A 26,652-nucleotide genomic window follows, 5' to 3' on the forward strand; every position below is an offset into this window, starting at 1 on the left:
TAAATCATCTTATAATTCTCCATTTAAGGTGTGCCAGCAGTACAATAAGAGCGATCTATTAGCTTTCTTGGTTTGAATCGGTTTTGGTTTGAACAACTTAGACTGATTTACCTTATTGTAGTCTTTTGCCAACTAGGGTTACAATGTGAATTTACCTAGGGCACACTCATGAGTAGTAATTGTAGATTTGGAGGTTCTCCGTCATCTAAACAAAATAGTAAAAATTGACTAAAATTATAATATACTCTTTGATTGAATCCTCAATAGTACAATTATACATCTTTGAAAGGGGTGACCAAGTGGGTAGAACATGATTTTCGTACCAGAAGGTTGCGAATCATGAATTTGATTCTTGTCAACACCCTCTTAGTCGAGTCCACCTGCACATGGTCTTCCTAGTGCAGTTTATATTATGTGTGGTTTGCAAATTATTATATAAGAGCGATGCGTACTCCATATACACTCTCGACTAGTGGTTGTAAGTTTTTATCATCACTACAAAATGAATACAATTATACATATTTTTGGTTTTGCTTAATTTCTTCTTGTTTTTATATACTCCCTATCTTTTATTTGATTAATGGCAACCGTAGAAAGTAGTTGAAATATTCACTTGTCTCATGATTCATGTTGTATTAGTGGTCAGGATATCCACACAAGCTTTATTGAAAACAAGGTTGTTTAGATATGGATGATACCACTTTCTTAAACAACGCAAAAATGTGCACCACGATATTAGGAATATTATATTTTAACATAAAAATGTGATACAAGTTTTTATTTAAATCACACCTAATGCCCCCATTGTTATCACCAAATTATGGTCAAATACACTCACGTGCAGCAGAGTGAAGTTTGGTAAAATATTTAAAACGGAAGGGCATTTCAAACATTTAAAACTAAATTTAGTTGGTTTGAAAAGTTAAGTAACTGAATTTAGTTAAATTGATAGTTGAAAAGTAAAACCAAAAATATTACTATAAGTGTCTCTGTCCGACCAAGTATTTGGGAGGATGTAATTTTTATAATACTGTAGTCGAGTTTCAAACATTGATCTCTTCTACTAAATATTATCTACTAATCGAATCAGTAAATAAAGCCCATGCAAGATTATTTAATCTTTTATTGTTTCTACATATAGTAATTTTTCCTGATGGGAAATTGATTCCTTGCTCCACCCAACATACACACAATCATATTCTTTTAGATTTATTCTCTTAATTTAGAGACGATGTCACATGAGATTCACTCTAATTCTAATGAGCTAAAGTTTTATATTAGGAGGGAAGGTAAATTTAATAGGAAAACGTGAAGCAATCGTTTTCCAGTGGCTCTATTGTTTAGCCAATAAAATCAAAAGTAGTGGTAAATAACTAAATATTAGCTTCTTCTTCTCTTGGCATTTTGAATTTGTTAAACAAATGTAGGGCGTTTTTTAAGGTAATAGTGGTGAGTCATCACCGTAATATTACAAGGAAAATTTAACAGTAACATTGATGACTTTTAAAATGTTCAACATTTGGTTTAAAAGATTTAAAACGCCCTTACATTTAGAGCGAAGAAGGGAATAAACTAATGCTTACCCCTTGATAGCTTGATTACATGGATATATATTTACCTACCGTGTTTCAATTTGACATTTCTATTTTGAATGTTTAACTTGTTAAAATGCCCTCACATTTTGGGTGAAGTGCCGTAAAATTTTTACAAATTAAAGGATAGTTCGGACTAAAAGTGAAACATACTTTTTAGAAATTTAGCACTAAAACTTAGAAGATAAAAACTCAGTCAAAAGTGAAAATATGTGTATAACGAAGAGATCAAACTATGCATACAGCAAAACCAAAATCAAGCATTCTCATCTTTTGATGAATCATTCCATACTATCTGATCATCCTTTCCTTCTTCTTCTTCTATTGATCCCATTGTTTCAGGCAGCCAAATCACAGCAGACCCTAAAACAATGGCCAAAACACCAAGCACAACATATGACCAAACCTTATTCTTCTCATCTGTTGAGGCAAGCAGGACAGGACTAACCACCCCACCAAGCACCACTGCCAGCCACACTGCAGACAGTGCAGAGTTCCTAATGCTCACAGGGAACAGTTCTGCAGTGAATATGAGCAGCAAAGAGAAGGCAGTGCAGGCCGCGAAGAGCGAAACCAGCTCCACCGCGCATTCTGCAGCCTTCCATTCGCTCAACACGATGCATAGCATCCCGCTCACACCGCTCGTGGTGCTCAGCCCCAGCAGTGTCGTTCTCCTCTTCCACTTGTCCACCACGAAATAGATGATCAGAGTCGAGGGGATTTCAAGGCACGCATTCAAAGCGCTGCTTAAGTAGAGATCGATGTCCAAGTTGCCAACACCTAGTGGCATTCCATAGTATATCATTCCAATGCCAAATCCAGCTAGCATTGCCAACACTAATTGTCTGAAAAACCATCCTTTTTGCAGCAGAATCTTAACTGCAGATTGAGGGGTTTTAGTACTTTTCGGGTCCTGATTATCCTTCCTGATTAGCAGCACTTCAGATAAGTCTAAGTTGCTGGAATTAGGATTATCTGAAAACCTGTTGAGAACATCTTCTGCTTCATCTACACGGCCTTGGGCTAGGAGCCATCTCGGGGACTCATAAACACAAAATTGTACCAAAATGAGACTGTAAATGACAGCAGGAAGAGAAGTGGCAAGATAAAGAACCCTCCAGGAATAGCCCTGAGTGAGATAAGCAATTCCAGGGAGGGATAAGAATCCCAGTGTAGAACAAAGAAACCCAAGAGTTCCCACTTGAGATTCCCATTGCTTCCCCACACTCTCCCTGGACAAAACCAAGACGCACGACCCAATAGCCGCCTTGCCTAATCCACTCACAAGCCTCAAACCAGAGTAAACCCATATGTTTGCAGAGAAAGCAGAGAAGACGGAAGCCATTGACATGGTGAAACAGGACAAGGACAGGACAGTTTTCCGCCCGAACGAGTCCCCAATGAGAGTCAGCACAATTCCACCAAGAAAGGAGCCTAGGAAGAAGGAAGAAGAAGGCAAGCCAGTGATGATTGAACTCTGAGAACAATAAAGAGACCACTCAGAAATAATGGAAGTGTGGGATGGCTTATCCCAACTCCATGAATTTGTGGGAAGCTCACAAATGTCTGATTGAGAGTTGCAGAATGAATCTGTGCAGTGCCATGAAGGGGTGGCATCAGTGAAGATGGTGATGAAGGTTTGCTGTCCTTCAAAGAATGAAGCCATGGAAACAAGAATGACTTGGAGAAGCTGATACCACCCAAATCCACTCATCAATGGCTCTATCATCTCCTCAATGGACCAAAAATCAGGCTTTGGAAGAGACTGTAATCTTGGGTGGTCTGAATCTTGGAAAACAGGAGTTTCTGTGAGCAATGGAGTTGTTGAATCTGCCATTGATGAGTCCATCTTCTTGATATCTCCAGTAACTGGAAAACTGTGTCTTATAATGATCTCACATGCATGGCAATTCTATAAAATAATGCAATTTGGAGTGTCATTGACTTGCACAACTTTATATGCGAAAGATATATTCACATTCCATTGAATTCAAATTTTAAATGGCAACATAATAGCCAAATAACTCAAATTACCACAATTGGAAACAATTTAATGAATCTACAAGTCTACAACTATGCACAATTTGATGTTATTTAATCCTTTTTTTTTGGTTTCATACATTAATGAAATGATCGATGACACTTATGAAAATATAAAAGTAATTGACGAATTTGACTGCAATTATGTACATTTTGATATTGTTCAATCTTTTTTGGTTCCGTGCATCTTTCATTTGATGACACTCATGAAAATAAAAATAATTGAATTAGCTTATAATTATGTACAATTTGATGTTATTTAATATTTTCTAGTTTCATACATCTCATTGCTTACACTTATGAAAAGATAAAAATAATTTATGAATTCGTTTACTCTCTTATATACATTTTGATATTGTTCAATCTTTTTTGGATTTGTGCGACTATCATTGATGACACTCATAAAAAGTAGAGATAATTGAATTAATCTACAATTATGTACATTTTGATATATCATTCAATCTTTTCTAATCTTATATATATATATATATATATATATATATATATATATATATATATATATATATATATTTCATTGACGACACTTGAGAAAAACACAAATAATTAATTTAATCTAAATTATGTGTATTTTGTTTTTTTTGGGTGGTTGTATATATCTTTCATTGGTGAAACTCGTGAAAAATAAATAGACAATTGGAAATAAATGAACTAGTCATGTTCTTGTAGAGGTGTGTATGCAAGGGCAATTATGCTTCTCTCATGGACCTCATGGTTAGATATAAATATTAGATATGAATGATCCAATTTTCTTAAACAATGGTAAAACATGTACCACAATATATATTATAAGAGTTACATCAAATGGTAGTTATAGATACAAGAAATGATATAGTATTCTATTTTTTAAAATTTAAAATAATAAAGTACTTGTACTGTTGCACATGATATTACTAGTGTGATTTGTGTCTCCAACGTGATTTGCAAGTTATTAGAGCATCCACAAGAGTAAATTTTAGTGGATTTTTGTCCGAATAATTTTTTTCTGCAAATGCAATTTTTTGTGGGACCCACACCTAGAGAAAATGGAGATAAACATGCAATCGTTATACCGTGGACCATGGATCATGACTGATACTACAATTGTGTTGAACGGATACTGCAGTTGTGTTGAAAGGGAACTGCAGTTACGCGAAACAGAGGCCATGTCATCCGTCTGGAACTGCAGTTGTGTTGAAAGGATACTGTAGTTGTGTTGAACGATCTCTATTCCGCGCAACTGCAGTTTCCTTTCAACACAACTGCAGTATCTTTTTAACACAACTGTACTATCCGTTCAACACAACTGCAGTATCAGCCATGATCATGGTCCACAATATAATTTGCGATAAACAAGAGCTTATCCTGCGCGTTTGGCGCACAAACTGAGCCCAAAAGGTGCGTGAATTTAGTTTTTAGTTTTTTTTTCCTCAAAATTTTGTTTTGTTTTGTTTTTTGTTTTTCACAAAAACCAAGCAAAAGTCCAAATTAATGAGGTTACTCTTACATATGAGCGGAGTTTACTTAGTGCACACTATTTAGTTATTTTGACACAAAAAAAAGTACTAAAAAATTTCATGAAATCATATTATAATTCTTAATTAGGTCTAAAAAATTTCATTAAATCATATTATAATTCTTTAATTAGGTTGCATAGGTATGCTTCTCAAGAGAATAAAGACCAATAACTTTAAATGAGTTAGAGTAAGCTATGGTTAACTAGCCGAGATACGGGAGCTGGCCAAGGGGAATCATCACTTATGGGTATCGAACGTGGGTTCTCTTAAAATTCTTCTCCACAAAAAGAGCTCATTTGTCACTTGAGCTACCTCATTAAATTACTCACTTTTTATTCTGAATCAATTAAAATATGTAAAGTCATAAAGAATAAAAAGTAATAACTGTTTTTTCCTTTTAAATTTTTTATTGTGCCCTAACTACCAAAATACACAATCTCATAATCTCGTTTAAATAATGGAACGTGACAAGGAAAACATTATTAAGAATATTTTCCAAGAAGGGTTAGACTTTGCTCAATATTTTAAAATCGGAGCATGTGAACTTGGTGCCAACTTGCATTTAATAGAAAAATACAATTAATGCACATCAATATTATAATTATGGAAACTCTACAGGTGTTAATAAATATTGATATCTTTTACCTCGAGTGTAACTCAAAAAAATTTAAATTATACAACATAACCACAAGAACCCGGAGAACCTCACATTCCCATGTTTGGTTCATGTTATTTTACTTTGCTAAGGGAATATAACTTTTCTTAAGGAATGCAACATAATTTTCACATAGGATTTTGAAGGGAATGTGATTCCCTTACAATTTAGGGATCGTTTGATTCACGGAATATTAGATTAACTTAAGGGGCGTTTGGTTCAAGTTATATAAGACAACTAAGGTTATATTTCCTTGGGAATATAATAAGATTCTCATGTTTGGTTCAAGTTATGTAAGATTCCCATGGAATTTAACATAACCTCTCGATGAAGTTTTTAACTATTGGAAGGGAATGTGAGATAGAACCTGATATCTTAGGTAATCTCACATTCCCTTATCTTATTACTAATATTGAGCTTTTGGCATTTTAATCAATTTATCTTATCTTCGTTGTCTTATTTACTTACTTCAATTTTAAACCAAACACAGGAATCTAACATTCATAGCAATTTAACATTCCCTAAGGTAATCTAACATTCCGTGAACCAAACGCCCCCTAAAAAATGTTAGATTGTTTGGAATGTTAGATTCTTGTGTTTGGTTAAAATTGAAGAATGTAATATAAACCTGTTTGGTTTAGGGTTATTTTTTATTAACATATTTTCATGTATTTGAATAAATTTTAAAATTAAAAATAAATTTTAAAATCTTGAACTTGATAAACAAAATTATTTTATAAGCTAACATGATGTAATAAAAAATAAAATAAATATATAATTACAAAAATAATTAAATATAATAATATAATAAGTTAACATAAAATATACTAGTTAATTACCACACGCGCATTGTGCGGATAGTCTAATGCGCAATGTGTATTTTTAAATTAGTGTTTTAGAATTTTTCAAAGTATCATTCGGGATCATGACGTATATCAATGCAAGATTATCATATTTAATTATTTTGTAATTATATATTTTATTTTATTTCTTATTATGCCATGTTAGGTTAGTTGTAAATTAATTTTGTTTATCAAGTTCAAGCTCTTAGTTTTTTAAAATCATGTGTACTTATATATATGTTACCATTCCCTTATTTATTCATTTTAATTTTGAAGTTTATTGAAATACATGAAAATATGTTAAGGGTATTGAAGTAAAAAAAACTATAACATAAAAGATGACCCTTAAACCAAACATGTTTATATTGCATGTTTCAATTTTAACCAAATACATGAATCTAACATTCTCGTATTCTAACATTCTCTAAGATAATCTAACATTCCGTAAACCAAAAGCCCTCAAAATTTTGGCTTGTACCGTGTAGGGCTGTTAACGAACTGAACATGAACGAACAGAGGTTGTTCATGTTCATTTGTTAAGATTTTTATAGTGTTCGTGTTCATTTGTTAAGGTATTTGAAAATCATGTTCGTGTTCGTTTGTTAAGCATTTATTAGTGTTTGTTAATGTTCTCGAACATGTTCGTTAACGTTTGCTAACACATTCACAAACATATATGTTCGTTAACGTTCGTGAACACATTCATAAACGCTAAATAAACAAACACATGCACATGTTCATGATCATAATTCGTTTGTGAACAAGAAATAGTCTATATTCATGAACAATAACCAAATAAACAACATGACGACTATAAAAATTATACAAATAAGTCCAAAAGTAGTATCTAATATCAAAGTAAAAATACCAATTCCCAAAAAAAAACACACACACAAATTGTTTGTTCACATTACAAAGCCAAAAACATAAAAACTTAAAACATAAGATATTTAGATTCCGCATCCGACATCCCAATAAAATTTATAAAGTAGTATAATTGTATAGTCTTAATATGTGTGTGTGTATTTAAATATATAGAAGTGAAATTAAAAAAGTAAAATAGTTTGTTCACAAGCTCTTAGAAACCGAGCCTACAATTGTACAGACTCTGTTCGTTTATTTTCTAAGTTTTAAATTTTGTTTATTTATTCGTTTATCTTAATAAACGAACATTTATCAAATACGAATAATTTATCGAAATCTTTATTAGCTAATACTCCTAGTACCGCATATTGGAAGGACAATGTTCGCATAACGTTCATGAATTACTAATTTGGTAGTAGATTAAGATACTTTATCAAGAATTAGTCTTCTCGAAATCAATCTTGATAAAACTTCTTTTAGTAGATGGACTTGGATATATTTACTCAAGAATGTGATCAGTTGTCTGGGTGGTGTAGTTGGTTATCACGCTAGTCTCACACACTAGAGGTCCCCGGTTCGAACCCGGGCTCAGACACATTAAAATGAAAATTTTAAAGTTTTAGCAACAAGTTAGTGTGCAGTGACTATTGAGGAAGAAAAGAGCTGCAATGTAATCAGTGAATTTTGGACGTATATGCTGAGCTATCAACTCCACTGACTATTTCATTGGTAGAGTAGACGATATTTCATGGGTAGATTGTGTACATTTGAGTAGATGATTGTTTGCATTTATGTACAAATTTATAAATTCTCACGAGAGAAAGGATTATCATTGGAATATCATGTATATAACTAACTAAATAATTTAATTGAATAATATTTATTACAAATTAGGTTAGATGTATAAAAAGAAAACTCAATATCTCAATGATTCTTCAACGTTTGTATTACTGGCACTGTTTGGTAAATAATCAGCCTATCAGCCAATTTTAACTTATTTGACCACTATTAGTTGTTTGGTTAATAAACTTTTTGTAACTTCAAAATGCTAAAATTCAAAAGGCTACACAAACCAGCCTTTTCAATTAGCTTTTTGAGAAAAGAAATTATACCAAAAAGCTATCAGCTAACAGTTAATTTATCAAACAACTTTCTGGAATCAACTAATATTATCAACAAATCATACATTCTAACCCAAACAGCCAACCCAATCAGCCAACAACCATTTACCAAACAGGGCCACTGTATTTTGTGAAGGATAAGTTGTGTTGCTAAGTTCATATTAAAATGGGTAGATTTTTTATTTTATTTTTTTTAAAAAATGGGTAGATTTAATACAAGTGTAATGATCACTTCTGAATCAAACTAAATTATTTAATTTTACTTTCAAAATCATCTGCCTTGTGTATTATAAGTTTCTTCATTTTGTCCATAGCCAAATTAAATGCCAGGAATGCATGTTCATTTTATTATTATTATTATTTTGATGATAATGTAGCCACTATCGGATGGTATACATTGGATAAACTTCGCTTATGGTGCTTCGCGATTCGAGATGGTGCGTGAGTGGTATTCGGCGTGTGCGGTCAGGTTGGATCCTTGCTCTAGCAGCGACGTCCTGCCAAGCACGCCTCTTCATTTAAGACGACATAAGCGCGCACGGCCTTGGTCGCACGATGGTTTCCTGTGTTGCATACCTCGCACGGCATTGACGGCTTAACGTATTCGCATTCCGTCGCACGCTCATCCTCGCAACATGCCTTGCCTAGACGGGGGGCGGGACGGATGCAAAGGCATCGTTAGCGTTCCACGGTCGCCGCTTAGCGATGTGGCCTTGGCACGCGATCGATTGCCCGAGCTCTCGGATTCGGTCCATGGCTTAGTCTGATTGTTTTTCGCTTGTGTTCCACGGTCGATTGCATCGTTAGCGTTCCACGGTCGCCGCTTAAGGGTGTTCTTCTAGGTTCGAAACCTCGATGGGTACCTTGGAGAATCTCATTTTGTTTGCAGGAAGTGTTGGGGCGTCACATTGTCACAGAGCGATTTCTTCGCCTATCGAACCCAGGCAGCGTCTAGACTTGCTTTGCAAAAATTAGACTAGCCTGACTCTAACCATTGATCCTTACCCTACGAGTGCGACTTAGAATGTAATAGGAAGGAACTTTTATTATATATTGAATAAGTCCCAGTGTATTACAATAAAAAAGTGGAGGACGTGCACACGGTTAGGCCCCTGGATACTTAGAAAACTCCCTTTCTAAGGGGGGAGCTAGAGCTAGTGCTAAGTTCGAGCAAAAGCTAAGAAAAAACTAGGTTTTTTTTTTTTTTTTTGAAAACAAGCAAAAACTAGGTTGGGGAAGGGGAGAATGAGAACTATTTATAATGCCTGCTGCATGTTGGGTCGTAGAGACATGCCCCTTGGTTGGCTGGCTGACCATTCGCTGCCCTCGACGGTGCGTAATTGTCGCTGATGTTGTAATGGCGCGAGTTAATGCTTTAGCGACTGCTTTGGACGATTCTAGGGGTCTGTTCACCTTCTGTAATGGAAGGTGGATTATGGTTGCCTCTTCGAGTACTCCAAGGCATCTAAGAGCACGTCCATGGACACAATTAGACCACTATTTTTCAGTTCCCTCTATAAGCCTAACTTTATTAGTTCTTATTAGATTAGTAAATATTACTATGATATTGAAGTTTTATTATTGTATAAATTTTTTATTAACTCTTATATATAATGTAAATGGACACTAGAAAGTAATCTCGACAACAAAAGACATTTTTTTTGGGATTAATACTTAATATTAACATCATATTTGGATTGCAATCAACAACTAAAATGAGATTTAAAACTGTTTTTACTTTTTACAATAATAATAATAATAATAATAATAAATATAAAAGATGGATATTATTAGATTTAATTTGTTAGTCTTGATAAAGCCTTTAAAAATAAAAACTATATAATTCGAAAAGCAAACAGTTGTCTGGGTGGTGTAGTTGGTTATCACGCTAGTCTCACACAGTAGAGGTCCCTAGTTCGAACCTGGGCTCAGACACATTTATTAGATTTTAATAGCAGATTCTGATTTTTACTTAGTGGACTCCAGCTATACCAAACAGAAAAATAGAAAATTCTGATTTTTACAAAAGAAATAATTAGTTAAATATCGAAAGATTTTAATTGTTGATTTTTGTACCTGGCCGACAATCATGATTGAAACTATATCAAACAGAGCAATAGAAATTTCTGATTTTTTCAAAGAAATAATTATTGAAATATCAAAAGATTTTAATTGTTGATTTTTATACCTGGCGACATTCATGATTGAAAAAACAAAATTTCATATTGACCCAACACTAGCGACTCGTCTCACGAATTCTTATTCGTGAGACGGTATTACGCAACTGTGACTCTAATTATAATGGTTATTTTATTTCATATTTTAAGATCGAAACTAAAAAACAAGGAAGAATGGTCAAATTGACCCGTAAATTGGATAATGCAATTAGGTTCACTAAGTAAAAAAAAAAAACTTCATTCAGATCATCTAAATCGTTAAAATTGTTCAATTGCGTCCAAATTAACTTGTTTAGCATGTTAATTCTTTCAAGATTTGACATTTTTTTTTAATTTTTATTCCATAAAAATCTCATGTATTCGTGAATTTAAAACATCTATAATTTAATAATTGAGCAATCCCGACGAATCAACTTCAATTTTTAAGGGGTTAATAATGAAGTTACTATTTTCGACATGTTTTGTGTGATACTAGAAAAAATCTATATACGATTTAATGTAAAAAATTACCTGGACCCAAAGGACACGATGATGAGTATGAGCTTTGATGAAGAAACCAGTCCCCCACTTGATCGTCTTCAGAGCATGGCAGTACTCGCCGGTGCCGGCAATTTCTTGGTTGTATTCAAGCACAGCCCACAACAAGGTTATGGTAAACGCCATTGGAAGGCCAAACTTCACATTTTCATCGGCGTCGTAGTAACCTCCGACCAAGTCCGCCTATCATTAAATCCTTTTCAGGCATAAAAAGAAAAGCAAACTAAACAGAATGAAAAGCGAAAAACAAAAATAAGATATTGTATATAACAAACCCCTTGTTCAAGGTCGTTGTTGAGGTCGGAATGGTGTTCATAACTTTTATTAGACAACCATAGTTGTCTTACTAGAGACAACCATGACCTTCTTTCTTAGACAATTGTGGTTGTCCTCGCCAAACAGCCACAACTGTATTCTTTTTTATTTATTTATTATTTTTTATTTATATAAATATAAATCTAATAAAAAATAAAAAGTTTTAAAATTTATATATAAAGGGATACGTGCCAAACCCGTGAAAAATTAACCTACTAAACAAGTTAATTTGGATTCAATTTAGCAATTTTATTGCTTTAAAAAATTTAAATAGAATTTTTTTACACAAGAAACTTAATTGCACTATCCGATTCACTTACAGCCCGTTGGTTCGCTGGAAAATATTTGAAGGAAGTGGAATTCAAATTCCATGTAAAACAAATTACCAGGAAAATGGATTCTATTGTTTGGTTGGTGAAAAAGAAATTACTGGGAATATGAATTCCATTGTTTGGTTGGGTTTGGAATGATAAGGAATAATGTGTATAATGACATAAATAACCCTACACAATAATAATAATATAATAATAATAAGAGTAATTAATAAAGTTTAGTGGGGCAAAATTGTAACACTAGTTTTCCATGGAAAACAAAATACCTAAGATTTCCATGGAAAATGTTTTCCTCATTGTTAAGGAAAACTTTTTCCATAGAAATTGTTTTCCACCCAACCAAACAACATAAAACATCAGTTTTCTCAACTTGTAGGAAAATATTTTCCATCCAACCAAACACCCCATTAGGATCAATTTGATCCTTAAAAAAAAACAAAAGGAAAGGAAGTTGCTAGATATTTAAAAAAAGGAATGGGTACACTTGCACGTCTTGACCACATGGGAAGCCAAATGGGCCTCATCGTAAAAATCGAAAACTCACGGTGCACCCAACAACACTGGAAATTTCTTTGCAATTTCAATCTCAATCATTTAACAAAAAACCACAGCCTTCTTACGTTAACGCAGACATTTATCCGACGAGAATCATGAATCAAGAATCTAAATGCCCACGTCTGCCATTTAAATTTGCTAACTCTTCTAATTTTCTTCTCTTGTATAAACCTCACCACCTTAAACCCTATTCTTCCAAGGCATTTTCCATACCCATTTTCCCAGGAAAATGACGCGGAGAATCTGTGTCGCCCTGGTTTTAGCTGCCAAGGAGTCAATTTTGGTCAGTCATTTTCCCTTCTGAATTCTGGGTATTTTTTTGTATGCACTCACTCTTGGATTGGATTGATTTTGATGCTGTCAATACCACAGAGCAAGAGTTTGGATTGGGTGTTGTGTTTTGGATCAGAAAAGCTCAAATCTTGAAATGGGTAATCTAAAGTTCGCTTCTTTTGGCCAAAACTATTCGAGTTTAGCTAGACTTGTGACTGTTTCATGGTTGAAGATTTGAATCCAAAGCAGAATTTCTGCATTCTGATTGTTTGACTTTTATTTGTTTATTATTGTTTGTGTAATTTAATTTGAAGTTTCGATATTAATGTTGTTTGTAGGGATGGTGTTGGCGGACTTATCTTGCTGGAAACAATGTATCTAGCTGAACCCATCCTAGCTATGAGAGATTTGAAGTTTTTGGCAAATTGAAGGTAAAATGGACATTTCCACTAGTGTGTGCCTGAGAATGTTTTGAATTTCATTAATTTTCTTGGGGAAACAATAGCAAATAACAAGCAACTCTATTCAACTACAATGTAGTAATTGGATATAGTTACAAGTAGCTTGATATGGACTTTTGATGCATTTGGGTTTCCCAAGTCACTTTGTTTAGTTGATAGTTTCTACAATGTGGTTTTTGCTTGCAAGCAATTCTCGTTCACGTCTATTGTTCATTATGTCAGATCCACGTTGCTGTTGCACTTCCATTCCTTGGGGTTTTCTGAACTTTTTGTGATAAAATGGCTTGGGGCCATCAGCCACCAAAGGGTGACAAACTGTCAACCAAATACAGGTGTAATCTACTTGAGGGGGCATTCTTTGAACTTGCTGATTCTGATCGTGAAAACTATGCCACCATTTCATCAGAGAATAAGAAGCAAAATAACAAGATTGCTGAATGCAAACCTCCTGAAATAATGACCACAAGAGAGCTTATTTCAGCAGTTGGCAATATTTGGAATTCTGCAGCTCATCCTCTTTCGTTTATCCTTTCGAGTGCAAGTTCTGCTCACAGAAATGTTGATCCTCAGGAAAACAATATACTTTATTTCCCGCCCATGGAGGATTTTTGCAGTGCACCTCCATCTGCTGACGGCAAAAACACCCCTGTCCATCTGAGCCGTGATAAAGATTCTTCATTGCTTGTGTCAAAAAATCCGGAGAGTTTGAATGCTAATAGGAATATCTCATTCTTTGAATCTTGTAACAAGAGAGATTATTTATGGAGATTACTCCGTAATGGATTGGATGTGCAACACAAATCCAGTAAAGGTATAGGTCTTTCAAGTCGAAGGATATCATTTAATCTAGAATATGTATATGGATGGATGAATGAAATAGCTTTTTCTAAATCCAAATCAGGTTCTTCTTGCATTCAAAACCATGAATTTGGTGATTGCAGCTTAGGCAACATTAGTAGTAGTTCAACCAATGGCTGTGCCTTCAGAGATGCAACTAGTTGTTCTGGTAACTTAAGCACTGGTAATACTGATTGCCACACTGATATAAAACCCACTAGTTCATTGTCAAGTCACAATTTAAACCTTCATAAAAGTTCGAGTGCTTCCAATAGTGCCTTGTGCTCGAAGAATGGTAATGAGCTTTTCCATGTTCTAGAACCCAATGCATTCCAGATGTCGAGTTCTGAAGTTCATGGATATTCCTCAGAGAAACATTCCACTTCGGAATATTGTGCTTGTGATGAAACTAAGTATGAAAATAGATCTGACAGTGGGTTGGATGATTATGGTCCGCATCAACAGTTTGGAGGCATTGAGTGCAATTCTGAATCAGAGATTGGCGTAGTTGCTAAGGAAAAGCCATGTCATGCACTTGCAAAACAAGAACATGCATTCGCAGGAGCAATGGCTGGTATATTTGTCAGCCTTTGTCTGCACCCAATGGATACAATTAAGACTGTCATTCAGTCATGTCGTGCTGATCAGAAACCTCTTTACTACATAGGCAGATCGGTTATCTCTGAAAGAGGTACTCCTCCTACATTGAACTTTACAAATTCAGAATTTACTGCTTCTGATAATTACAGAGATGCTTCTATTTGCTGGATACATATCTGAAGTGACCTTTTTCAGTTATATTAAAATTAACTTCCAGGTGTATTGGGGCTTTATCGTGGAATTTCTAGCAATATTGCTTCTTCAGCGCCAATATCTGCACTTTACACTTTCACTTATGAATCAGTGAAGGGAGCACTGCTTCCTTTTCTCCACACGGTAAATGTTTATCTTTCATTTTATGATCCCTAAGAGTTTCGTGCCACCCTCCGCTCAAAACAAAGGGAAACAGGAAGTTAAATAAATAACTGAAAATTTCTCATGTTGTTACTGGTTTTTGAATGCTATTATACTTTATTGTGGATCAAATATTGGTTTAATTGTAATCCAATTCTTGTTCTGAAGTATTTTATTTTATTTTTCTGACAGGAGTATCAATCTGTGGCCCATTGCGTTGCAGGGGGTTGTGCAAGTGTTGCTACTTCTTTCATTTTCACTCCAAGTGAGCGCGTTAAACAACAGATGCAAGTTCATTCACAATATAAAAATTGCTGGTAAACTCAAGATCCTGGTACATATTCACCATATAAGTTCTCTAAATATAGAAATCCTAACTGCTTGAGTAATGATACAACAAAACACTTTATTATTTTTTAAGAAGTCTACATTGGATATAGCACGTGTGTTCTGAAGTAATTGTGTCTTTGAATTGTTTTAACTGAAACAAAGAACTTAGTTTGGACTTTGTATCATGTTCCCTGTTTTTTTCAACATGGATCTTCGAATGTCATCTTACCTTTTCAATTATGCTGCTGTAGGAATGCCTTGATTGGTATTATTAGAAGAGGTGGATTGCCTTCATTATATGCTGGGTGGGGAGCTGTTCTCTGCCGCAATGTTCCACACTCAATTATCAAGGTAAATTCATGGTTTTTGTGTTTATGCCTAAGTCTCCACTTTTGGCTACCTTTGATACTACTTAGATTGTATTTGGTAGTATGTACTTTGTGTATGTAGGGTTTTCCATTTCATAGATTTCATCATAGATTTACAATTCGACTTGCAGTTCTACACATATGAAAGCTTGAAGCAATTGATGTCATCGTCACTGCAATTTGACATCCAAAACAAGACACTAATGACGGTATGTTTTCTGTCAGTTATAACTGCTGCTGCTTTGTACAGTTGGTTTTCTCTGTATTTGAGTGTTTTCCTGAGCTTCAGTTCTTGACCATTGACAGATAAAATTTGGTCTTGTCGAACTTTCTATCTTTGGCTCTTCACTATGCCAATTTAATTGTGCAGATTGAATCAAATGCTTAATAAATGTTCATATATTAGTCTTATTTTAAAGAATGCTCTTTTCATTTTCTTTTGTTCCTTAATCCATGCAGCTCGTTTGTGGGGGATTGGCTGGATCTACGGCTGCGCTATTCACAACACCTTTCGATGTAGTGAAGACGAGGTTACAGACACAGGTTAGTCGTTTATACTTGTTTCACTTTTCAAATCTCCATTGCTAAAGATTGATTAGAATTATGTCCTGTCTTTTGTTGCCTTGTTGGCAAAGAATTGAAGTGTCGAATAGAACCAAATGACCGGTGAACACAATTAGGGAAAGAGAAACTTAGGTGGAATAAACAAAAGGGCACGTGCTGCAGTTATGTCAAGAAAATGCAATAACAGTATAATAGATGATCAAAAGTGACTTAACTGGCATTATGTACTAATGCTAATCTGCTACCTTAATAGCAACTTTGTTGGCTGCTAAGAAGTTGTTACTGTGCAGGTTCCTGGCTCAAACCAGTATGATGGTGTTCTTCACACCCTTAAAGAAATAGGGAAGAGTGAAGGTCTAAAGGGTCTATACCGGTAAGAGTTCTAGAAAGACTTTCATGTAGAAAGATTAAAAACCTATCATTGCTTCTTACAAAATCTTGTATGATGGATTGGTCTTTTGGTTCTAAACCATGTATTTTATTGCGAACCTCATGAATGAGGCATTGATTGTTCGTCGTATTTCTGATAGGGGCCTGACTCCGAGATTGGTGATGTATATGACTCAAGGTGCTCTCTTCTTTGCATCATATGAATCTTTCAAGAGGTTATTTTCTTTAGACCTCCATCAGAGTAGTGCACAAAGGACTCATCATGAACCATGCTTTGGAGATGATTGTACACTATCATCTGTCAAAGAATGAAGGTTGTATTATTTGCCTTGCTGGTTAGTTCAGTTTGTTCGATTGATTATCTTAAAGTCTTGCTCCAGTAGCAGCAGTGTGGGATTTGAATTCCACTGGGAACCTTGGGATCATTGAGAGACCTTGACCAATTAGAGGAGATGAAGACCCCTTGTGCGCAGAGTGTACATGCAAGGGTGGGAACTGGGGACTGATAGGATGATTTGCTCTAGTGGCTTTTGGGCATGGACTTAAGATTAGTCTAGCATAAGCCGAGATTCCTAATGTGTGTATAATAATGTAATTTGTGTATGAATCTTGATAGAGTTCAGTTCAAGATTTGCTATTGTTAGAAGACAAAATGGTACATTTTCAACAATGGGTGTACAAAAAATAGCACAATTTTTGCTAATTAAGGGATCAAATTTGATTGATTTTAAATTCGAGAACTAATAGTGAATATTTAATCAAGTCAATCAGCTAATAGTGTCAATTTCAAAATTGACTGATAAGCTAACTATGTTATCAAACATGGTCAATAGTCGGAGATTAAAACTGATGTTGCAGCAAAATAGTTCACTAGTAGTGCAAAGTATCAAATGTTCTTACAAATATTCTGTATATAACACATGAACTAGAGTTCCCAAGACTGCAAAAATAGCTTTCTTTAGCACCTTGGTTACATTGAAGGAAGCAACCTTTATCTCTAAACTACATCTACTCTTTTCAATAATAAATGAATTACTATCCCCTACTCTATTAACTAGTTGTATGAACAGTATGACATTTTATCAAGATTTCACTAAACTGGGAAACTCTACAACCTATGAGTCTGGAAATGCAGAGAATAGTGTGTTGCAGAACTGTCCCTAAGAGAGCATCTGCTAACCGCTATACTCGAGCAATTGGAGAGAAGGGCGGGTTGAGAACGAAATAAGGGACCTTTTTATTAACTTTCTGCTTCTCTTGCTGTTTAACTGCTTCGATCAAGCTTCGAAAGTCATCCTCAGCAAACATTCTCGGTGAACTTTGCTCCGAGGATTTTCCTTTTTCGTCGTGACCCACAGCAGCTGAGGCTTCCATGGTGTGCAAAACGGAGACACAAATGGAGAACGCTTGTAATGCGGATAACTGAGCGTGGAAGTTAACCGCATACTGTCCATCCTCTGTCAACATCATTGTCAATGCTGGTGTCTCGTCTTTCTTTCCCTGAAAACATTTTGGATGGCGAAGCAGTTGTAAGAATAGCATGTCGGCAAGATTACAGGCATAAATTCACGCTAATGTTTTGACTTGTATAGCTCAGAGCAAATTGTTCTGATTATGTGAACCTCTGCAGAATTCAAGGTTTGTCCGATTCTTGTTTCAGAACAAAGTACGAAAAATGATGGAAATATAGTGGCTACTTGATCAAACTGTGTTTTCAATCCTAGGTCTCTTTTGCCTGAGAACGAGTCAGTAATCTTCAACTGCTAGTTACTGTTAGGATCAAGCGCTTACCACTTACACCAAAAGCTATAGCTAGTAGTGAAGGCGCAACTTTATTTCTTTATAGACTGCCATCACATTTTCGAGACGCTGGGTGCTTGACTTGGCCTTTACCGGCCTCTGCCCAATAATCCCTCCAGCCACTGGGTGCTAGACTTGGCCTTTACCGGCCTCCGCCCAACAGTTACTTATTAGTTCATCTACCAATAATGCATTAGCCTAAACCATTCAATCATAAGTATTCTGCTAAAATAATGCATCAGATAAGACGATTACCTGAACAAAGAGTTTGAAGGGCCTCTGGTTGCTCATGAGTGGATAGTCATCATCAATCTGGGTATTTTTATTGCCAAATACATTTAGCGGGCAAGCCATGTCCCAGCCACCACAATCACAACCTCCACCTAACCGCCATCTATCTAGCAATGGAAAAGGGCCTTGGCTTTCGGTTGTTGGCAAGCTGTGATTTCCAGAAGGAATCACGGCATTCATCTTCACAGGGCTCAAATTATTGCAAGCGCCTTCTATTTTCTTCTCGTCGAAAGAGAAATCCAACAAATTCGGAAGAGGCTGATCATATTCATTATCTCTGCTTGTGTATTTCAAACTCTCTCGCTTTTCAAATGGTAATTCTATCACCATGGCAGCAATTTCAAGCTCCGGGTGCAATTCTTCTGGTGCCAAAGGATGAGGAGCAGATGAACCAAAACAACCTGTACCATGAGCATTCTTGGACTTCTGTTTCGTCTTTGTTTTAGGAACCTCACCGGACTCAATATTTACCCCGGGTAAATTTTCAGCGGGAACCTTTGGTCCCTTGGATACATCAGGGGAAGAACATGAACTTTCGTGTGAGGAGCCACTTTTTCTCAGATGGGAAGTATCATACAAGACAAATTCCATGACTATAGAGTTATCACAAACTCCAGCATCTTTTAGTTCTGTACAAAAATAAAAAGAGATTTGCATTTGTCCAACCAAAGAGGACTCTTTAGTGCTATCTTTCGATCCATATCGATTCACACTGCTCTTCTTTCTGTTATGAAGAGAACGAAATGCATATACCCAATTCAAAGTATTGTCAACTTTCCATGTCTCAGCCACAAACACATCTTCTGGGAATGGTAGCGAAAACTCAAAGAAAGGTGCCCCGTTTTTCCTCTCCAACTTGAGAAAGCCTTGTAAATGAGCCGGTGAACCCTGCAGAAGTGAATTGCAGCTCTCGTTCTTGACAGGCTGGGAGAAATCATGCAGCTGAGATTTTTGAAAAGTTCTATTTCCATTGACACTTACCAGTTCACTCTGCTTGTCCTTGCCAGATTCAACGGGATTACCCAAGGGGCTTCTATGAGACTTGGATTTACCAAACGGATCAAACATCCTTTTCACAGGACTGAACCGGGCCTTTGGACTACTAGCTCTGGAGAAATCGTTTTCTGATCGAGCAGGTGAATGAGGCAGTGCCAATTTAGCTGACAATGACTTGGGTAACCTGGCCGAAATCTTGGAATCCTGAGCAGATTGGCTCACTGCATTATGACTATTTCGGTTTTCTCTGTGATCAGAGTTTGAAGAAATTTCTGCAAACCCATCCGGTGTGGCACCAATCTCTGGAATGGGGTGGAAGGGGAGGCTGAAAAAATCAGCATGTGGCTTTTTACTCGATCCGGTACTTAAATCAGAGTTCATCGACATTGATGAGGATCTATTTTCTTCTACTTGGGAGCTATCCTCATCGGAACTACACAACACATCAACAATTCCAAACGAGAAAGCTGTGACACTGCCTCGTGAGAATTCTATTTTAGCCCTCTCCTCCACATTATCAGTTTTCTGGAAGCACTTAAGTTCTTTCGAACTCTGATAAACAGAACCTCTCTTTAGCACTTTATCGCCTTCTGAATAAGTTATCCTAGATGGAAAATCTTTACACGATATAGAACGGTAACGATGAAAATTAATCTCAGTGAAGTCTTCATTTATGCGCAATACCTCCCTTCCATATTTGGGCTTTCCCCTTGGTGTTCTCTTGTCAACTTTTGGGCAATGCCGGGGAGCTGGAAGAACAGTCGTTGGACTTCCATCCAACACGCAATACTTGTCGAACTCCAACTCCATCTCGGATCACATCACTAGATCTATAACCTATCAAAAACAACAACATTATTAGTACAACATTGGCACTGATAGAAACCACAAGCATATCTGCTATAGCACACAAATGTTTTTAGTACAGACATTGCCTGGTCCTATGAACTTCTGGAATACATACATACCAGGATTAAAGGACAAAGAAAAGGGTCCCAAAACCAATATGTTAAACATAGTATGATTGAAGCAATAAGCCATATCTAACATAGTAATTCCAAACTAACAAACAAAAATGACACCATATACTTAAAAATCAAATACCAGAAACCTGAAAAAAAAAAAAAAAAAAAAAACAGTAAATAGGCCATACCCATTTCTTAAGATTGACTGCAAGATTGCAGAAAATTATCTAATGAACCTCAAACCTAGAACCTCAATTTTCATGAAATTGAATTAGGAAAAGATCTAATCTTCCAATTTTAGTTTATGCTCATGAAAAATGAAAGAACAACAATGGCAACCCTAGAACTTGAGAACAAGGAAAAGCAACAAAAGAACTACAATACCAATCCAATTTACAGAGACATTATAAGCAACAACAAATCCAAGAATGCTTTATTTATGTCCTAAAAACATTACAAGACAAATGTTAACCTTAGTACAATTGCAATGCAAGAAAAGACAAGAAAAAAGCACAAACTGATAATTGCAAAACAGCCCATACCCAACTTGATCTCACAGAAGTGAAGCCAAAGCAAACCCCAACAACATCTGAACAAAACCAATCATTGCCTCTAATCTAATCTCTTGAGCTCAAAGCCTCATCATCCAAGAAAAAGCTCAGTTGTTCCACTGTTAGGTATTCTTAAAAGCAAAGATACCAAAACCCCATATTACACACCAGCTAACATTCAGCTTCTGATTCAGTACTCAGCAGGGTCACTTGATTCTCAAAGAATCAAGAAAAGTAGGTGTGTAAGCAAACACATATATACACACACACACATATATATATGTAAATGTAATTAGCATAAAGATACAAACTTTATGGTGGGGGGTGAGTAGAGAGGGTGAAACTGGCACACTCTCTCTCACATGAGGATTGAGGGACAGAGAGCTGCCATGCTACTGTGACTGTCCACAAAAAAAAAAAAAAAGCCACTACCTTTGACTCACCATCATATGCTGTTGTTTTCAATGTTGTAGATGTGTTCCTTCTTGTGTTGCCTCTTTACCGCTTTCTTTAACGTTACTTTTGAGGCGCCCTCAGCATGGCAAGTCATAGGAAATTCCAAAGCTGCCCCCTTTGCAAAGATTCAAAACACACTGTTCTCATGGGTAAAATGGGGATTTGCATGCACATTGGAGGAAGGGACGGCGAATTATTAATTTGGGTACCACACTACCAGATCAAAGATTATTATCCCTAGCAAAGTTGAGGACATTAAAAAATGGCAAGTCATGTGAAATCCCAAATTTACCCTCAGGTTAAGGCCTAATCATGTTCTGATCAGGGGTAAAATGGGGATTTTGAATGCACATTGGAGGAGGGGACAGCAAATTATTAACTGGGTTACCACACCAATTACTATTTATCCCAAGCAAAGCTGGGGACATTAAAAATGGCAAGTCATGGTGAAATCCCAAAGTTGCCCCTAGGTTAAGACCCTAATCATTTCAAATCAGGGGTAAAATGGGGAAGGTTAGTGCATAATGGAGGAGGGGACAGCTAATTATTAATTGTGGGAATCACAGCACAAATCATTATCTTATGCCTAATTGTATGGGGAATAGGAGAAATGGTGTGGTGTTGGCATTTGTAGGCAATTAATATTTTTCTGAATAATATATTGTGTGGGATTCTTATGATCAAGGTGGTTTCCAAATTTTTAAAGATGCTGTGTTGTTTGTTAATGGTGTTTTTACTTTTTCAGATTCCAGATCTGTCTCTGTGCCATTTACAATGAATGTGGCATTTGGTTATTTGGTTCACCTAATATATGTATATTTTTAATCGAAGTAGGAGGAAGGACCTGAAACAAAGTAAGTTAGTCCTTCTCAAGATTGGTACTCTATTAGATTGGAATATGTCATAGCAATCCTCAACAAAAATTAGTTGGAACATAAAGGAGGGGAGTAGAAGGGTTGATGGGGATTAATCCTGGGGACTCGCACGAAGACGGTGATTGGGTCCAGATCGCTTCAGGTCAAGCAGCCCTAGCCGCGCCTTTTCCGACCTGAGCAAGTCACCACCAACCTCTTCACTAAGCACCGCACATGAGTGCTTGTCTAGAGAATTCTGGTAGTCGGCGTGCCCCGGGTGTATCCAGGTCAGGGTCGATCTACTGGTCTTGTTCCAACAAGGGTATATAGATGGTACCCTCAGGAACATCGCGACACGTGGACAGGCCCTTTTGGGCTTCGATCTAGGCTTGTGCATGGCTCCACGTGCAACACATGCTGCCAGGCCGGAACTTGCCCCCTCTCTCACCTTATAAATACCACATTTATTATGGAGAGGGGGACTTTTGGATATACAAAGAAGCTAAGGAAAGGCTTGGGAACTTCTGACCCGCTGTCACATACTCCGAGTCATACATCTTAAACCAACAAGCAGGCCAGGCTAAGGGTTTGCGTTAGGGCCGACCTTAATTAGTCCCGTACTTTGTAGTTGTACTGTCCGTAACTCCGTATTTACTACATCATAACCACTCGTGGTCTTTCAACTTTCAAATTTTAAATGACCTTGGACTTTTTAGAAGTAAAGGCATAATCGTCCTTTCAAAAGGACCATGACGGGTTAAAATTTGAAAATTGAAGGACCCCATTAGTTAAAAACTTAAAATTTAAAAGTTTAAGCATCATGAGTGGTTAACTTGAAAGACTTGAAAATTTAGAACAAAACGTGTCAAAACCACTATACTTGAAAGACTCCATGTGACATTAACTCTGATCTTTATTAAATAGTAACAGAGTTTATTGGTGTAAGAATATTTTTGTCTAACAATAATGTAGTAATGACAATTTTGTCAAATAAAAATGAAGTGTACAGTACAACATTAAAAATAAAATGTATATCTTTATTAGCATAAAAAAATAGATAAAAATGGTATACATAACATAAATCGGCACATGATGTTTTTGGATATAAATTTTTAAATTTTAAATAATGTGAGACTCAGAAACGTATGATAACATGCACGAACCAAATTGAATCAATATAAGAAGAGTGTTAAACATGTCACGTAGAACAACGACTATCTAATTAATTAACATTTCCTTCTCAAGCTAAGGTAGTATTCAATTCCTTGAATGGTTTCAAAATCAAGTAATGCCATCATAACTTAATTGTAGAGTTGGGCCATCCCCATCCCAGTAACCCTTGCCTCCCTCTCCCTCCCATGTGCAATGTCTTGCAAGAGTGAGTCTCCTACATGGACTCTTCATCATTATCATTAGGTTGAAATTTCATATTGAAGCACAATTATCTAAGATTAATTTGGAAGAAGCTTAGCTTGATATTCATAAAAGTTTGTGAGAAAGTTATTACGGACTATTATATTTAGTGTACATTTCAATTTGAAAAAGTCTCAGTCAATTAGAAATTTGATTTTTAAAATATAAACAAGTAAATTCAAGTTAGGGGTGATTTGATTTGTTTTTGCTGTTCCCATCAAATGCATGTTTTGGAATTATTCTTTCAAGAATTTAATTGGAAGGAAAGTATCAAACCATCTTTCCACAAATTTATATATAGAAATATGGGAATATTTGAAGTCATTCAAAGTATACAAATAAAGTAAAAATCAAGTGTCATTTTGAATTTAATTAAGTACAACTTCAATTCACTGTATATATATTTTTTAAAAGTAAAATCAGACATTTATTAAAAAGCTTGAAAAGTGTTCATGCGATAACACTCCCGGTAAAAAGTGTACGTGAACACATCCACACCCTCCATCTTAAAAAATCAAAGGCTATGATCTTACTATTATTAAAGTTTCAAGTTTGCAATAATTATAAAATGAATTCCGATCCGCTCTTAAAAGTTTTCAATAATTGTAAACTTAATTCCGTGTTTTTTTTTACTAAAATCCTCAACCATTGATGAGCCTTGATGGACGGTTGAGATCAATCATGACACTTTAACTTGACTATACTTTACCCCTTACTCTACTTCATTTTTTTTTTAATTGGTGGAGCTTACTCTACTTCATTTGATGTACATTCTAGCATGCAAAATTGAGAATTTGAACTAATTAATGTGTTTTGTTCATAGTTATATCTATTCGCACATTGGAAGGAAAAAAGTATCTAGGAGAGATTTTTGGCCCATTAAGAAGCTTTAGAGCACGTAGGATAAAGCAAAAGATTATATTGGAGTAGCATAGGAAAAATGGGTTAGAACCCTAGGTAGCATAGAATAGAGTACTTCTACAATTCCTATCATCATTTTTAGGGTAGATTAGATTAGATCAGGCTTCATTATTTGTGAAGGATTTTGATTGAATATTGTTAATACTTGATGTACAACATTTATTATTAGCATGTATTGGAAAAGTTCCTTACCGCAACGAAAGTTGGATGAAGAACTCGAGCTACTCCTTGCACAACCCAATTTCTCCCTCTACGAATAGGAGAAGATTTGGGGGGCCTTGATGCTTTGTGAGCTTGATGAGCTTGGGGTTGATGCATCACGAAATTGGGACAATCCCTTATTCTAATCCTTATTTGACCACGAAAGTGTCGGTTGGAATTCCTTTGTACATGCCCTCTTAATCCATTGATTGTTTGTTTTCCTAAATTCCCTAGACTATTATAGCATCTAGCTAGAAAGTGATATTTCTCATATTGAGCCCTATATTTTCTTATTATGTTTATTTCATACTTTATAAGTGTGCTAACTAGAGTTGATTTGTCTATCTATATTTTTGAGTGTGCTTGAATTCTTATAGGTTCAAGGTTTTAGTGTCTAGAAGTTAGATAATTGCACAAGTACATGTCATGCATAGCGCCAATCTCCAACATAATGACATTGTACATCTGTACACTCACTATCATTATTTTGCTACACCGGTCAATATAATCAATCCTCACTTTTTACAAGAGGACCATGTTATCATTTGATACGATCTTGCCCCTCTCTCTCTCTATATATAAATCTCATCTCTAATGTAAATATGTAATTTCAATTTCAAGAAGATAACATATTATTGAATTGGTGGCATTGAACGAATTTTTTCCTTTCTTTTGTTGACATTTGAAGCGATCAGTAAGAAGCATGTATGGTAACAAAAGTATACTCCATAGATGAAAAATTAGTATTTTCCTTGTAAATAAGAACTGTACTTCTAAAGTGTATTTATGAATTTGGTGTGATTAAACAATTTATTTTTTTTTTTTTTGAAGGAAAGGAGCCTAAGGGCTCCAATCATTAGTGAATTCTTCTGGCATACACTTCTCTAGCATCACGATCTAAGAGGACAGCTAATCCCTCCGGCGGAGAAGTGAGAACTGACATGCCCCACGGGGAAGATTACCCCAGGTTAATACAAGTGCAGTGGTATGTACTAAAAAAACAATTAATACAAGTGTGTAATAAAAAAAATTTACCACCTTGGATTTTGAATTATGATTATAGAGTTACTATAATTACTTATTTTACTAAATAGCAATCTTCATTCTGCGAACAAGAGGAAACCTTGCATTGTCTTTGTTTCCCCACCCTTGGTTGTGATACTCTTGTGTGTAATAATCAAATGAGAGTTGTGAGTGACCGTCTCATGCTGGAGACGGAGTAGACTCTGTGCCTGTGTTGGTTCTTTTCCATCAGCCTGGGTCCCCCCTCTCTTTTGTATTTTCTAAAAAAATAGCAATCTTTATTTAATGTTATATGAATTTATGTTTGATTCGATTAACAAAAAAATTAATTCAAACTTTTTATACATTATTTATTCTACAATAATTAATTTTTGTATACATACATATACATATATATATATATATATATATATATATATATATATATATATATATATATATATATATATATATATATATA

The 26,652-nt window shown here is 35.5% G+C and overlaps 3 protein-coding genes and 2 non-coding genes across 9 annotated transcripts; 3 read left to right on the forward strand and 2 right to left on the reverse strand.

The window, feature by feature from the left end:
- Positions 1 to 1,848: 1,848 nt before the first annotated feature.
- LOC116029920 (organic cation/carnitine transporter 3-like) lies at positions 1,849 to 13,525 on the reverse strand. The gene is made up of 3 exons (XM_031271965.1): positions 13,445 to 13,525; positions 11,316 to 11,525; positions 1,849 to 3,504 (listed from the first exon to the last, which is right to left on the reverse strand). Exons 1-3 carry the CDS (start codon positions 13,523 to 13,525, stop codon positions 1,849 to 1,851), a joined length of 1,947 nt encoding a protein of 648 aa, XP_031127825.1.
- TRNAV-CAC lies at positions 8,029 to 8,102 on the forward strand. Its single transcript has one exon. It is a non-coding gene; the product is annotated as a tRNA-Val (tRNA).
- Positions 10,490 to 10,563, forward strand: TRNAV-CAC. Its single transcript has one exon. It is a non-coding gene; the product is annotated as a tRNA-Val (tRNA).
- LOC116030959 (mitochondrial substrate carrier family protein V) lies at positions 12,520 to 17,465 on the forward strand. Of its 4 annotated transcripts, none has more exons than XM_031273351.1 (11): positions 12,520 to 12,975; positions 13,156 to 13,248; positions 13,501 to 14,089; positions 14,180 to 14,806; positions 14,933 to 15,051; positions 15,262 to 15,386; positions 15,651 to 15,750; positions 15,899 to 15,976; positions 16,227 to 16,310; positions 16,622 to 16,704; positions 16,862 to 17,465. In XM_031273351.1, the coding sequence occupies exons 3-11, from the start codon at positions 13,558 to 13,560 to the stop codon at positions 17,031 to 17,033; spliced, it is 1,920 nt and encodes a 639-aa protein (XP_031129211.1). In that variant the 5' UTR covers positions 12,520 to 12,975; positions 13,156 to 13,248; positions 13,501 to 13,557; the 3' UTR covers positions 17,034 to 17,465. The 4 variants fall into 4 exon arrangements, with proteins under 4 accessions (XP_031129211.1, XP_031129208.1, XP_031129207.1 ...); XM_031273348.1 differs by having other exon boundaries at positions 12,520 to 12,827; positions 12,917 to 12,975; positions 13,501 to 14,806; XM_031273347.1 differs by having other exon boundaries at positions 13,501 to 14,806.
- Positions 17,466 to 17,561: 96 nt separating this feature from the next.
- LOC116028322 lies at positions 17,562 to 21,717 on the reverse strand. 2 transcript variants are annotated; one of them, XM_031269999.1, is made up of 3 exons: positions 20,962 to 21,717; positions 18,777 to 20,645; positions 17,562 to 18,221 (listed from the first exon to the last, which is right to left on the reverse strand). In XM_031269999.1, the coding sequence occupies exons 2-3, from the start codon at positions 20,616 to 20,618 to the stop codon at positions 17,904 to 17,906; spliced, it is 2,160 nt and encodes a 719-aa protein (XP_031125859.1). In that variant the 5' UTR covers positions 20,619 to 20,645; positions 20,962 to 21,717; the 3' UTR covers positions 17,562 to 17,903. The 2 variants fall into 2 exon arrangements, with proteins under 2 accessions (XP_031125859.1, XP_031125858.1); XM_031269998.1 differs by having other exon boundaries at positions 21,316 to 21,716.
- Positions 21,718 to 26,652: the final 4,935 nt, after the last annotated feature.

This window comes from Ipomoea triloba, chromosome 9 (assembly GCF_003576645.1).
Source record: "Ipomoea triloba cultivar NCNSP0323 chromosome 9, ASM357664v1".
Classification (NCBI taxonomy): domain Eukaryota; kingdom Viridiplantae; phylum Streptophyta; class Magnoliopsida; order Solanales; family Convolvulaceae; genus Ipomoea; species Ipomoea triloba.

What these genes read in the sequence shown, in the direction of transcription:
- LOC116029920 (XM_031271965.1), bottom strand. Translation starts at nt 13,525, where the DNA reads ATGGAAGTGCAACAGCAACGTGGATCTGACATAATGAACAATAGACGT. An exon ending in TTGCAAGCAAAAACCACATT is followed by an intron (nt 11,526 to 13,444) that starts GTAGAAACTATC and finishes ATTTAATGATAG; the next exon opens with GCGGACTTGGTCGGAGGTTA. An exon ending in ATCGTGTCCTTTGGGTCCAG is followed by an intron (nt 3,505 to 11,315) that starts GTAATTTTTTAC and finishes ATTATTTTATAG; the next exon opens with AATTGCCATGCATGTGAGAT.
- LOC116030959 (XM_031273347.1), top strand. Translation starts at nt 13,558, where the DNA reads ATGGCTTGGGGCCATCAGCCACCAAAGGGTGACAAACTGTCAACCAAA. An exon ending in ATCGGTTATCTCTGAAAGAG is followed by an intron (nt 14,807 to 14,932) that starts GTACTCCTCCTA and finishes ATTAACTTCCAG; the next exon opens with GTGTATTGGGGCTTTATCGT. An exon ending in AGACGAGGTTACAGACACAG is followed by an intron (nt 16,311 to 16,621) that starts GTTAGTCGTTTA and finishes GTTACTGTGCAG; the next exon opens with GTTCCTGGCTCAAACCAGTA.
- LOC116028322 (XM_031269999.1), bottom strand. Translation starts at nt 20,618, where the DNA reads ATGGAGTTGGAGTTCGACAAGTATTGCGTGTTGGATGGAAGTCCAACG. An exon ending in CCTTCAAACTCTTTGTTCAG is followed by an intron (nt 18,222 to 18,776) that starts GTAATCGTCTTA and finishes AAATGTTTTCAG; the next exon opens with GGAAAGAAAGACGAGACACC.